Genomic DNA, 14,603 nt, shown 5'->3' with positions numbered 1-14,603 from the left:
GCCTTTTGTTTTCTGAAAAGAATGATCTATTAATTACTGAAGCTCGGTAACAAAAAGGTCAGGCAAATTACCAGCAGCAATACTGCTTGTAGCTTTGAACCCCGCTGGTTGCCATAAGCATTTAGATGTTACCACTGTGTATTCTTTTGATGGCAGCTGTGCCCGCCATCCACAATGCTGACGGTGGCGCAGACACACTTTTGAACCAATTCACACTTTTACCCCACGAGAAAGAAGACGGTGGCGCAGACCACAGCAGCGAGCGCCGAAGGCCATCCCGCGTCCGATAGCGGCGGCGACGAGGACGCTGCCTCGGGCACCCTGATGTTGACCGTCTGGCCGACCTGGCAGTCCTTCGCACGGCCGCAGATGAAGAAGCGGTGGGAGGTTCGGTAGATGTTGATGGTGATAAGGGTAAAAATGGTGATGTGACACGCCACGACGTCAGCCACGCCAGGTGGATGCACTGCCCGAGGAAGTAAGCATTAATGCCGACTTGATGTGCGCCAACGTCACCAGCTCTCAGCCAACAACCTCAGCATTTGACTCCGTGCGCTCGATCGAGGCAAAGGAGCACGTCGACCAAGGCGTGCTCATACCCTACGGCAGCTCGGTTCTCCACGCAACCCCAGTGGCAATGTCAGACGCCACGAGAGGTATTGTCTTGCCCCTGCAAGCAGCCACATCAGGTAACATCAAACTCATCTATAAATACCCCAGAGTTCTAAACGAACATGGAGGAGGAGAGGAACTCACTCAGACACAAAACACTCAGAGGCTCTTCTTCTGTCTCATCCACAATCCCCTCCATATCGCTAACTTGACCGTCGGAGGGGTCGGGCTGAGCTCCCGGCCCGACCTGTGTGCAGGTGCGAGACGGTGTCGCCTCTTCCCGGCGCTGCGGCGGAGCTTCCTCCCGAACCGACCCGTCGACCCGACCTCCCGACCCGAACCACCGTGCTCGGTCTTCGGGAGACCCCGAGGGATGGAGCCCGAGATCCTCGACATCCGGACACCCGAACCGAGCCGCGACGGCCCCGAGGCCACGGCTTAAACAGATGCCCCCCACATCATTTTGGCGCTAGAAGGAGGGCCCGAATGTCGAGCGATCAGCAGATCCACTCCGGTGAACCCGCAGCCATGGGGTCGCGTCCAATCATCACCCCGGAAGAACATCCCCTGCGTGATGAACCCCGAGACGAACGCCCTACCACGACATCGGAGCGCTACTAGCGGCTGTTCAACGACCCAGGATTGTCGCCACCCGACGCCCCCGTCGTCCCGTCGCCTGTATCGCCCGAAGCCTTCCACGACCTCGCTCATCAAGTCCGAGCACTGGCGGGCGTGGTGGAATCTATCATCTCGCTCGTCCCTCAATCGGCACCCCCGCATATGACTCAGCCGCTACGGCAACAAGAGCCACCCTCTCGGGCCCACATGACGCCTCTGGAGCCTTCCGCTACTCCCCGGGTCAGACCGACCCCACTCGGGGACACAGTAAGGACAAACCCGAGCGGCCGCCCGGAGCCCGAGGTATTATCCCCGGATTCAACGGACTCCCTGCGAGCCCAGCTACGCTTTCTTTGGCAGCGGCTCAACGAACTAGAGAAGGAGTTTCGCAACTCGAAGAGAGAGCTCGGGGTGGACACATACCGAGGATCTCCGTTCGCACCAGAGATACGAGATCACGCGGTTCCCCCGAACTTCCAGCTCCCTTCTCTAGACGCATACGACGGCGCCACTGACCCAGCGAACCATGTCGCCGCCTTCCGTGCCCAACTGGCGCTGTATGGAACGTCTGACGCTTTAATGTGCAGGGCATTTCCCACGACCCTGAGGGGTCTAGCCCGCACATGGTACGACGGCCTGGAGACCGGAACGATCAATTCCTTCGACCAGCTTGCCAAGGACTTCGAGCTCCACTTCGTAGCCCATGCCCGGCCAAAGCCCTCCGCGGCACAGCTCCTCGGACTCAAACAAAGAGAGGACAAGCCCCTCTCATATTTCGTGGATCGCTTTGCCACGCAAATCCGGAGCTTACCGGACACTCACCCCTCTGTGTTAGTGCAGGCGTTCATGGTAGGCTTGCGACCTTCCAGATTCTGCTGATCCCTCGTAGAGCGACCCCCCACCACAGTACCAGATATGCTCCAGCGAGCCAACCGGTACATCGCGACGGAAGCTTGGGCGACCGCAAGGAAGAGGAGTGACTCTGGGCGACGGGCCCCATAGCAGCGGTCAAGCTCCCGCGGTTGCTATCCGGTGTAATCCTCGTGCAAGGAATCTAGCCCCTTCCTCAGTCTCTTCCAAGCGAAGGCTCCATGTTTACCTGACCGCCTCTTGGCTCACGGTTAGCTTCGGTCTAACCCCCCTCTTTTTTGCATTCGCACGGCTCGGTCGTAGACGACCGAGTCCACCTCAGCGCGGCCTACCCGCCTGAGCCATGTCCCTCGGTCGCAGTCTGCCCGAGCCCACCTCAGTGCGGCCTACCCGCCTGAGCGGTGTCCCTCGGCCGTAGCCTGCCTGCGCCGAGCTTCCCTGCCATACACCGCCGAGTTCACCTCAGAGCGGCCTGCCCGCCTGAGCAGTGTCCCTCGGCCGCAGCCCGCCTGCGCCGAGCTTCTCGGCCATATGCTCCCGAGTCCACCTCAGCGCGGCCTACCTGCCTGAGCCATGTCCCTCGGTCGCAGTCTGCCCGAGTCCACCTCAGCGCGGCCTACCCGCCTGAGCCATCTCCCTCGATCGCAGTCTGCCCGAGCCCACCTCAGTGCGGCCTACCCGCTTGAGCGGTGTCCCTTGGCCGCAGCCTGCCTGCGCCGAGCTTCCCTGCCATACACCGCCGAGTTCACCTCAGAGCGGCCTGCCCGCCTGAGTAGTGTCCCTCGGTCGTAGCCTGCCTGCGCCGAGCTTTTCGGCCATACACTCCCGAGTTCACCTCAGCGCGGTCTGCCCGCCTGAGCGGTGTCCCTTGGCCGCACCGCCGAGATGCACCTCAGCGCGGTCTGCCCGCCTGAATCGAGTCCCCCGGCTTTTTGCCATATCCCTCGGCCATAGATGGCCGAGCCCACCTCAGCGCGGCCTGCCCGCCTGAGCGACGCCTACGCGGCCTGCCCACCTGCGTCGTGCTCCTCGGCTCCTCGGCCACAGCCAGTCCGAGACCTTTGCGTGGCCTGCCCGCCTAAGTAGCTCCTCGGCTACAGCCTGCCCGAGAGCTCCTCGGCCACAACTGGTCCGAGACCTTTGCGCGGCCTGCCCGCCTAAGTAGCTCCTCGGCCACAGCATGCCCGAGAGCTCCTCGGCCACAGCCTGCCCGAGACTTCCTCTACGCGGCCTGCCCGCCAAAGTAGCTCCTCGGCCATAGCCTGCTCGAGAGCTCCTCGGTCGTAGCCTGCTTGCGCCGAGCACCTCGGCCACACACTACCGAGATCCACCTCGGTGCGGCCTGTCCGCCTGTGTTGTGCTGCTCGGCCGCATGGTGCCCAAGACCACGTCCGCGCGTCCTGCCCGCCTGCGTCGTGCTACTCGACCGCATGGCCCTCGCGACCATGCCTGCGCGGTCTGCTCGCCTGCGTCGTGCTCCTCGGCAGCATGATGCCTGAGACCACACCTGCACGGCCTGCCCGCCTGCGTCGTGCTCCTCGTTCTCATCATCCCCGAGACACACTTGCGCGACCAGCCCGCCTGCGTTGTGCTCCTTGGCTCCGTGTTCCCGAGACACACCAGCGTGGCCAGCCCACCTGCTACGTGCCCTTCGGCTCCATACTCCCCGAGACACGTCCGCGCGTCCAGCCTGCCTGCGCCGAGCTCCTCGGCCATATTCACTGCCAAGTCCATCTCAGGGCGGCTTGCCCACCTGGGTCACGTCCCTCGGCCGCAGCCTGCCTGCGCCAAGCTTCTCGGCCATACGCTCCCGAGTTCACCTCAGCGCGGTCTGCCCGCCTGAGCGGTGTCATTTGGCCGCACCGCCGAGATGCACCTCAGCGCGGTATGCTCGCCTGAATCGAGTCCCCCGGCTTTTTGCCATATCCCTCGGCCATAGACGGCCGAGCCCACCTCAGCGCGGCCTGCCCGCCTGAGCGGCGCCTGCGCGGCCAGCCCGCCTGCGTCGTGCTCCTCGGCTCTTCAGCTTTAAGCCACCCCCGGGACACACCTGCGCGGCCAGCCCGCTTGCGTCGTGCTCCTCGGCTCTTCGGCTTTACGCCACCCGAGACACACCTACGCGGCCAGCCCGCCTGCGTCGTGCTCCTCGGCTCTTCGGCTTTACGCCACCCGGGACACACTTACGCGACCAGCCCGCCTGCGTCGTGCTCCTCGGCTCTTTGGTTTTACGCCACCCGAGACCACGCCTGCGCGGCCAGCCCGCCTGCGTCGTGCTCCTCGGCTCTTCGGCTTTACGCCACCTGAGACCACGCTTGCGCGGCCAGCCCGCCTGCGTCGTGCTCCTCGGCTCTTCGGCTTAATGCCACCCGGGACACACCTGCGCGGCCAGCCCGCTTGCGTCGTGCTCCTCGGCTCTTCGGCTTTACGCCACCTGAGACCACGCCTGCGCAGCCAGCCCGCCTGCGTCGTGCTCCAATGCTCTTCGGCTTTACGCCACCCAGGACACACCTGCGCGGCCAGCCTGCCTGCGTCGTGCTCCTCGGCTCTTCGGCTTTACGCCACCCGGGACATACCTGCGTGACCAGCCCGCCTGCGTCATGCTCCTCGGCTCTTCGACTTTACGCCACCCGAGACCACGCCTGCGCGGCCAGCCCGCCTGCGTCGTGCTCCTCGGCTCTTCGGCTTAATGCCACCCGGGACACACCTGCGCGGCCAGCCCGCTTGTGTCATGCTCCTCGGCTCTTCGGCTTTACGCCACCCGAGACCACGCCTGCGCGGCCAGCCCGCCTGTGTCTTGCTCTTCGGCTTTACGCCACCCAGGACACACCTGCGCGGCTAGCCCATCTGCATCGTGCTCCGCGGCCCCTCGGCTCCATTCTCCCCGAAATCGCGTCCGTACGGCCAGCCCACCTGAAGACAGAAGCCATGCATCGGACTCCCCTTGCGTGACAACTGACGCATAGCTCCTTTCGGGGGGGGGGATATGATAAGGGTAAAAATGGCGACGTAACGCGCCACAACGTCAGCCACGCCAGGTGGATGCACTGCCCGAGGAAGCAAGCATTAATGCCGACTTGATGTGCGCCAACGTCACCAGCTCTCAGCCAACAACCTCAGCATTTGACTCCGTGCGCTCAACCGAGGCAAAGGAGCACATCGACCAAGGCGTGCTCATACCCTACGGCAGCCCGGTTCTCCATGCAACCCCAGTGGCAATGTCAGACGCCACGAGAGGTACTGTCCTGCCCCTGCAAGCAGCCACATCAGGTAACATCAAACTCATTTATAAATACCCTAGAGTTCTAAACGAACAGGGAGGAGGAGAGGAACTCACTCAGACACAAAACACTCAGAGGCTCTTCTTCTGCCTCATCCACAATCCCCTCCACATCGCTAACTTGATCGTCGGAGGAGTCGGGCTGAGCTCCCGGCCCGACCTGTGTGCAGGTGCGAGACGGTGTCGCCTCTTCCCGACGCTGCGGCGGAGCTTCCTCCCGAACCGACCCGCCGACCCGAACCGTCGACCCGAACCACCGTGCTCGGTCTTTGGAAGACCCCGAGGGACGGAGCCCGAGATCCCCGACATCCGGACACCCGAACCGAGCCGCGACGGCCCCGAGGCCATGGCTTAAACAGATGCCCCCCCGCATCAGATGGTGTCTTTGCCGGTACTGTAGACCCCGATGGGGTTGGCGGCGTTGCAGCTCTGGTAGTCGGCCAGCGTTATCTCCACCACGTTGTGCTCCGCCTTGTGGTACTCGAACACTGCACCCAACGTTAAACTAACGAGAGCCCAGCCACTAAAAAGAGAGTAGTGATGGTAACAATGATGCATTCTTCAGGGCGCGGAGGTAGAAATCCATCGTACCGATTAAGTTCCCTATTCGGAAAATCTTCGAAGAATACCACTTCGAGTAGTTGAAGCGTTCCCAACTCTCTGCACCGTTCCCTCCGAGAGGCCCATGCACGCCACCAGAACAAGGAAAGCGACCACCATCCCTTCTCCATGGCAACAGTACTCGGAACCGAAACCACAGGAGAACAAGAAGCAGAGGAGGAAGAAGAAGAAGAAGAAGAAGAATACCTGCACGGTCTCACGCAGTACGTTATATATAGAGATGGTATGTCGTTCCAGCTATACATACAAACCTCACATACACTGAAGACTTGCCAAATAACTCGCTCCTCCCGGTGCTGTTTTGGATTGTGTCGTGGTGGTATAAGCAAGCTTGTAATGAGTGTCGGATGAGCTCGATGCGCAGCTGGGTTTCCTTGGATACACGTATATGTCAGCCCTCGCATTCCATCGTTGATTCACCTGCTCTATTGTGTTGCTTGCGTAGTGCATCTATATATGGATTAATGCCCCGTAATTGACTGCATGCAGTGAAACAAACGGGCATTTGGTGGAGGAATCATCCAAGATAAAAAAAAAAAGTGCTGCCATAATCGGTAGGTTCTCATACTTCCAGTTCGAGAAGACACCTAATTCACAATGTGCTCAAGGTGATCATGTCATTCGCATGACCTACTAATTGAAATCTGTGCCACACCAAAGTAATCTTTCATTGTTTGATTTCCTAATTTTTTAATCAGAATAAAAAAAATTAAAATGATATCGGAGCAGAATCTCTCATATATGAGGGAAAGTGAATGACTAATACAATGTTTTGAAGGCCTAACCCGCGATGTACAAAGTAATTAAGGCAAAAAAATGCATCTAATCACTGTTTAAAACATAATTTTCACTGTACATAATGATTTAAAGACCATCAACACCATGTGACCTTTGTTAATAAGGTCTTCTGCTACATGATAAGTTCCTAAGTCCTCTGTTCGTAGTCTCTCCCTCTTTGCTTCTCCCTTCTATCGACGATTGATTTAGACAACTCCTGTCTCATCAATGCCTGTTAAAGTTAGTCAATTCTGATCCAATCTAAATCTATAGATTGGGTCTAAAATTGACATTCTAAACTTAAAATACAAGAAATAAGTTCATTATTATCTTCGAAATACCTCAAGAAAAAAAATCAGAAATACGCAACGCGTATGCTTTGAGATTCGCGAACCGCATCCTGATTGAATGCGAGAAAAGGCGAACTCGTTACCTAAATTTGTTTCACGAAACAAAAATCTAGAAACGCGATCTGTTTCCTGTTTTAAAAAGCACCAGCCGTTTCCTATCCCGGGAGGGGAAACGCACGAGATCCTCCAGCCTTACCATCCGGTCAAGCTTCGCCCTCGTCTCATCCACCCCCTCCATGGGACGCTGTGGAGGAGACGAGGACGAAGACGTCCTCAAGCAACTCCTCGCCCCTATCTCCGACCTTGACCTTAACCCTGATCTATCTCTCTCCTCCTCGTCCTCCTACTCCGAAGGGTTGCTCTCCCCCATGAACTCCAACTTCTCGGCCCTCGGCTCCCCGGATCTCCTCCGGGCGATCCTGGAGCTACTGCCGCCGGGCGATCTGGCCCGATCGGCGTGCGTCTGCCGAATGTGGCGCGCCGTTGCATCAGATCGCGAGATGAAGGAGTGGGCCTTCCGGGAGCCCTGGAAGGTGCGTCGGGTCCTCGGCGAGCCGTCCTCCGTCGCCTTCTGGCGTCACCCCGGCCTCGACCGCTTCGCTATCTCCCACCGCCTCCGTCGCGGCGATACCGTCCCCGGCCTCGCCCTGAGGTACTCCGTCCAGGTATTGTCCTCCTTGGGCTCTTCTGTTCTCCTCCTCTATAGGCGATCTGTGGTCCGTGGAAGATTGGGTTGTAATGGATTGATCAGTTATATGATCTTCACCCCATAGAATTAGGAGGAAAGAAAAAAAGAGGAGTTTTTTGGGTTCGTGGATATTGTGAATGCAAACTGACATACCTCGTCTTGCCCTCTATTAATTGACACTTCACCCTATCAGCAGTTATGTTTAAACTTGAGATGCATGCTTCTTAAGCGACTCATCCACATGGAAATTTTAGATTCTTGTATCTTAAGCTTCAAGGTTAATGATCAAGCACAATCTTGGATGAGGTTGAAGCTCACAGAATTGTCATTGATATTGTAAAAGTGTCATTGGTTGCAACCAGTGATATCATTGTGCCTGGTTGATGCAAAGATGAACGGTTACATTTTGGTTTATTTACTGAATGGTGTCTGCACTCCATGTTGGCCTACAGGTTGAGTTTGTTTAAGGTTAATTGTTTCCAAAGTGGTATTGTCTGAAGCATGTGTCTCAAAATTTAATTGGCTCCAGAAATGATCAAGTCTATTGAGAAGTGTAGGAAAGGAAACAAGTAAATGGTCATTATTTGCTCATTGTAATTGCTATCCATTGTGTGTAATAATAGAAGAATTTTGAGTTGCCTTTGTGTGTACCATGCAGTCCGACTTCTAAATCGCGTGAAAACTTGAAAGATATTTAATTTCGGAGTATTAAAAATAATAAAGCTTTCTTTAGGAAATAATCTGAACCATCTGGAATATTTTCCATCTTGGAAATATTTGATTTTGGTTGTAATAAAGCTTGCTTTAATACGTAGTTATTCGTTCATCTACTTGGTTTCTGGTGCACCTTCTGAGGATAGTTGCAATACAAGCATGACTAAGAACTTGTGCAGTTAGTAGATGGACTTCTTATACGACGAATCAACGTATTAAAGTTCATGAAATATGGGCATGCTAGTAATGTATCAGCATGACATGTGCCAATTGATAATGAGTTGATTGACACAAGTTCCTTTTTTGATATTATGTTGGTATTTCTACTGGCACTTAAGTCCATCATGAGAAGTTATTTCTCAAGGTAGTACGAACGAGGATTTTGTAGGCCACACATAATATATCTAGTTGAAAACTGAATGATCTTTGGCCAAAAGCACCATATTGGTAAATACATTTGTATCATTTTTTTGTGAGATAAATGGTTTTGATGGAATTATTGTGAAGGTGTAACTAGGATTAGTAAAGGGTGATGATTCAATAACCAGCAGATGATGTCAGTTTCAAGTCTCATAAAAGACTCTTGGAAATTAGAAGTTTTATTTTTCTTTCTTTCTTTCTTTCTTTCTTTCTTTCTTTCTTTCTTTTTTTTTCTAAGAAATTCAGTTACTTTTAAAGCAGCCATAAAGGCTGGATTTATACAGATGCTTCCTGGTTGAATGTGTTTTCTACACCCAGCAACATAAGTTTCCTGCTTGTGGTCATAGCCTTTTATGTCTGCTTAACTTTTCTATCATGTAAATCAACGTTTGCAAGTAGATTGAAGTTAGCAATGGTTTGGGGATTTGAACTGAATTGCAGCCGAATAAGAACTAGTACTCAGACCTTGGATTGTGCCTTGGCAGGTTGGTTTCATGTTGCTGCAGGCTAACAAGTGCTCCATGTCATGTCCTTATGAAAAGTTCTCTAAATGTTCCCTAGAGTGAGTCTGGTTGAGAACCTGTATTTTGCCACGTACCTGCTCTTTGTTACTTAGGTCATTGTCAAGGAGTTACCACACTGATGCAGGGCTGGTGTTTTGAGTTCTGACATAGCCTTTCTGCGGTATAAACATCTTCTCCACCAAAGGGAGAATATTTCATTTTTTTCCCTGCAGATGCAGTAAGAGATGATAAGAGGTTTCTGCTTTGTAAATGAAATAAACAGATTTCTGCTTTTAGGACTGACTACTTCCTACTCTTTGTATGCATAAATTTGCTGAAGGTTGATTGAATAAGCTTTTGTTTCAGACATGTCATTTGTTAACTACGCATGTTTATAGCATCAGTTGCTGAAGACATGTTCCACAAGGATAAACCCAGACCTTCCAACTATCGAACTCGTTGAGTCTTCTTCTTTCTATATTAATGGAATGGGTTGGTGTGAATAATATTTTTGTTTTTCCAGTAAATACATAGATGCACAACTTTAAGTTGCACTAGACAAGTCTGCTGCTTTACATTTATATTTCATGGTACAGCTAACTTGATCTAGGAGACATTTTTGTTTTGCTATTCTTCTTGTTTCCTTCCTATTCCTTGTTTACCATCGGTACTGCTGAAATTTGCTCTTATTCTGAAACTTTTTATGAATATTTTTGTAGCATGTTTGTATTATTCCTTTTGGTGTGGAGAAAAGATTTATCTTATTGTCACGAATCTGGTCTATATGTAGGTTATGGACATCAGACGATTAAACAATATGATGAGTGACCATGGTATATACTCGAGGGAGAGACTGCTGATCCCCATTAGCAAACCAGAGCTTCTTCTTCACAGCACCTGCTACATTGAGTTGGATGAACATGCAAAAAGAGAAGTCGCGGTGCTGTATCTGGAAGGCGGTCCTGATGGAAAAGCTGGCTATCCAGCAAACAGGACAATTACCGAGAGAGGCAAAAGGAAAATTTTCAATTCCGTGAAGCGAAGCATGCAAGTGGATGATGGAACTGCAGAATACTACCTGTCTGTTTCGGATGGTGATCCGAGGGCTGCCATGCTGCAGTTCACGGAGGATCTTAGGTGGGAACAGCAAAACAGAGATGAATGAGTGCTGGAGTCAAGATGATGTGCTTCATTTATGGAGTTTGACTCTATCGGCTGAAATGTACCTACACAAACTTTACATCAAAAATTAATCACGAAACCGTATATATTCAACTGTGAAATGGTATAAATTAGTCACAGCTATGAGCTTGTAATAAACATTTGGAATTTAAGCTCTCCAGGGTTCTCCTGCAAATGAGATGCGTATCTGTATCATGTTTATTATCGAAGATGGCAGTGACCGAGTAACCAAATATGAATTTAATCTTATTTTGTGTATCATGAGAAGAGGATTATATTTGGTTCTTTATGAATGTTACAGTGGCTGATTGTTGATCTGAGGATGGCTAAATACTTCATTATTGGAGCATCTATTTTATTAGCAGTTATTTAGTCCGCAAATGGAATTAAATCATTATGGCAGACGAATCACCCCTGAAACCCATCTGTTGTTTCTCACAGACCTGAGACCCATCGTTGAGTTCTTGATGAGGTTCTTTGTTCCATGTAGTCTTCTTACTCATAATTTTAGTGGTAAATCAAATTTTGGCAGCCAAATCACTCCAAGATGGTGACCTGTTGATATATAAATCAAAACTTCCAATCCGACTCATTAGTGCTAAGATGAGATCGAGAGTTCAAAGACCAATGACCTACGCAACATGTCACGTCAAGTTCAAACAATTCCGTCACTGATGTCCATCGATCTGTAGACATTTTACGAGTGGAGATAATGACAGCCAGAATCGATGTGTGGAATGCAACAGTTGGATGTATTATATCTATACATGTACACAGCCGACGCAAGGCTTGGAGGCATAAGACATGTACATCCAGTCAGCAACGCACAAGGAAGATTAGATTACTAATTGGAGCATTATTTGCAGGAGTACAGCTGACGACGAGTGATGGCGACGCAGCAGCAGCAGCAGCAGCAGCGCCGTGACTATGCTCCAATTATGGTGGTTGCTCTAATGGAATCCAATTCAGGCCTCGTTGTTGTTGTCGTCGTCACCCCGTGCTCTCCACCTGCCTCCACCTTTTCCTGCTCTCCCCAAATCTCCGGTATGAGTTGCCTCAACGCACAGATGCTATCCAACAAGTAGTCCGCTTCCTTCGTCTTCTCACGCTTTCCAACCTTCACATGTAAAACAAGAGATCGTGGCACACAAGCCTACGTAATGTTTGATAGGGAAAGGGAGACTGCAGGGATGTCATTTACCAAAGCGGTTCGAAGGCCAATTGCTTTGCCTGCTGCAATGTTCCTCTCGCTGTCATCTACGAACAGCTGCTCCACACAAAAGGACAACGATTTTAAACATTTAATAATAATAATAACACTTCATATTCTACGAGTTGGGAGTATGATTTCATGTTTACATTTATGATCAAAATCTCAATCAAATACTATAAAAAGAAAAGATCCCAAGTATATTCGTTAAAACTCTCTCGAATCTATTTGAATTATTGGTATATAGATTCGCTACTTTATCGAGCCCACAATTCTAAATTAAGATAAACATCGAGAGGTTTTATCGAATATGTCAGTGGTTATTATGTTTGTTCGTCCTTGGAGATATTGATCGAGGATCATTTTGCGTGCAGCAGTTTAATGAGTTGGTTTGGAGGCTTTGTTTGAGAAATTGTCTGCTTCCTTACCGTGCGGTGGGGAGGAAAGCCAGCGAGCCGCACGGCCATCTCCATTGCCTTAGCAGAGGGCTTAAGGACCACCTCCGGAGTCTTCGAATCTTCTCTCTTGTCCCCAAAGAGGTGGGGGTTCATCGTCTCGAAGCAGATGATGCGGTGGAAGCACTCTTCCTCGATGCCTAACTTCTGCAGCGCCCGCTTCGCGTGCTGCCTATCCGAGTTCGTGAACAGCTGCGACATCACCCGGATGAAATCCATCAGACGATTAGTGTATGCTACGGAGCGGCTCGCGGAGTTCCAAGTCAAGCTCGAGGGCTTACGATTTTGGGCTGGGTGATGCTGCCGAGAAGCTCCCGCAGCTCCGCCTCAGGTTGGATCAGCTCGTACGGCAACCTCCCATGAACGAAGCTGAAACCATGAAAGAAAGATTGCCAAGAACAGAATCAGGTGTGTTCCCTGCTGCTCCGTTGTGTATCATCCGCAACAAGGAGATTGGAGTCGGAACAGACCTGTGGTACTCGTCGGGGTGCACGTCGTGACCGAGATCCTGCAACGATTCGAGCCAACGTCAACAGAAAGGGCAAGCAAAACGAAGTGTCAATGACGAGCAGAGAGGTGAAGGCCATACGAGGAGGCCTGCGAGGGAGCTGCCGTGGTTTCGGAAGTGCTCGACGCGGAGGGAGCAAGCTCGCTCCGCTGACACACCGCATTTGCCGGCAAGAAACTCTAAAGAACAAACCATCATCGATCAGCAATTTTGACGGAACACGCGGACCGAAGCATCTGATGATACAGACATATAGTACCTTCGATGTTCCTTTTGCAGGCTTGTCCGATGCCGATTGTCGGGGAGTACAAGGTGTCATCAAGATCTTTAGGAAACAGTTCTGTAAGACGGACGTATGGATACAGAGTACAAAGAGCTCAAAATGGTGAAGTTTACCTAATAGAAGACAGTCGAATGGGGATCGAGAGCCACAAATCTCCATCTCGCGGGATGCAGCAATAGGAAAAGGAGGAGGAGGAGGAAGAAGCAGAGGACGAGATGGCGGCAAGGCGAAGCCTCGTATTTAAAGGCACCACAGGTGGTGGCGTGAGACACGACAAGAGGCGCGGATTAGGTCGGATCATTCCGTGTCGATTGCACGTGCGTTCAATACGGACACACCGTCGTGACGGTAGTTGGCCTCGTCGAAACGTGTTGCACGCCGGAAACGTGACTCGACACCGCGTTCGACTATTTTATCGGTTCTTTTCCTAAAGAAAAGGGATTGTTTGTGACTGAGAAGCGATGCGTCAGCTTTAGATTCTTCTGAGCCTCCTCCTAATGCTGGTGGGGAGAGCTTTGAGATAAAAGGGTTGTGACAGAAAATGCATTGTATATATATATTGTTGCAGAGGGAGAAAGATAATTCAGAGTTTAATTAAATAATATATCATAAAATCGATATATGTGGTTTTTAATATTTATCATGTCTATTTATGAAGAAAAATTAAATTCTTCACACTAAGCATAAGTGCACATTTTTACCTACACTCTAAAGAATTTACTTTTTACTTTATCTTTTGAGTAATAAAGTATTTCTTATTCATCAAAATCTAAAAATACCTATCATATTTATGAAAGAATCAATCTTTAATATTAAAGTTTTTTTCATCTTGTATTATTTAAAGGGTTACTAGATTGATGGAGATGATGAAGATAAAGCTACCTTTGGTCATAAGTCGGTTTGAAATATAATTGAAACTAGCTTTTGATGATTTTGATTTTGATTTTTGAAAAAATAGAATGAATGATTTTGGTTCCCAACCAATCTTTTTTTTTTAATTGGTTAGGTATATAAAAAATAAGCTTATAACATAAATCTACCTTATGGTGTAGAGGTTGAATTTTTTTGTTTTAAACCCAATAAACATGGGTTCCAATCTTTGTAACACATTAATTTGATTTAAAATTTTTATAATTGTATTCTTTTTTATATCAATAAAAACTGTTATTACACTCATTATAGTAATATAAATTATATCGTGTAAATTCATTGTGGAGTCATATATTTATTGATTCTCTATCATTTATCTATATGAATCAAGATAATTAATCCTTAAATCATAGATTAATTAGGACTTATTAAAAATATAATTGTTTACCAATCATTTGTATCCTTACTCATTCTAATTAGTGATCATTTATCATGTCCCTATAAGATTAAGCTTTTGTCACGGATGTATATCTCGAAATGATACGAGTAAAACACCTTGTGACTTTACGAGAGAATATCCTAATTGAAAATATGTATGAACGTGAGATATATATAACTGATGTGTGACAATTTTATTTCTGACAA

The 14,603-nt window shown here is 50.0% G+C and overlaps 2 protein-coding genes across 2 annotated transcripts; one reads left to right on the top strand and one right to left on the bottom strand.

Moving 5' to 3' along the window:
* The first annotated feature begins 7,283 nt into the window (after positions 1-7,283).
* LOC135643405 (F-box protein At1g55000-like) lies at positions 7,284-10,893 on the top strand. Its single transcript, XM_065160304.1, has 2 exons — positions 7,284-7,790; positions 10,241-10,893. The coding sequence occupies exons 1-2, from the start codon at positions 7,362-7,364 to the stop codon at positions 10,613-10,615; spliced, it is 804 nt and encodes a 267-aa protein (XP_065016376.1). The 5' UTR covers positions 7,284-7,361; the 3' UTR covers positions 10,616-10,893.
* A 388-nt stretch (positions 10,894-11,281) lies between these two features.
* On the bottom strand, positions 11,282-13,325 carry LOC103980802 (uncharacterized). The gene is made up of 8 exons (XM_009397308.3): positions 13,202-13,325; positions 13,065-13,130; positions 12,887-12,984; positions 12,768-12,805; positions 12,579-12,666; positions 12,271-12,489; positions 11,834-11,899; positions 11,282-11,749 (listed from the first exon to the last, which is right to left on the bottom strand). The coding sequence occupies exons 1-8, from the start codon at positions 13,245-13,247 to the stop codon at positions 11,558-11,560; spliced, it is 813 nt and encodes a 270-aa protein (XP_009395583.2). The 5' UTR covers positions 13,248-13,325; the 3' UTR covers positions 11,282-11,557.
* Positions 13,326-14,603: the final 1,278 nt, after the last annotated feature.

Source organism: Musa acuminata, chromosome BXJ1-4, assembly GCF_036884655.1.
Source record: "Musa acuminata AAA Group cultivar baxijiao chromosome BXJ1-4, Cavendish_Baxijiao_AAA, whole genome shotgun sequence".
In the NCBI taxonomy this organism is placed as follows: Eukaryota; Viridiplantae; Streptophyta; class Magnoliopsida; order Zingiberales; family Musaceae; genus Musa; species Musa acuminata.
This window is presented reverse-complemented; position numbering and strand designations above follow the sequence as displayed.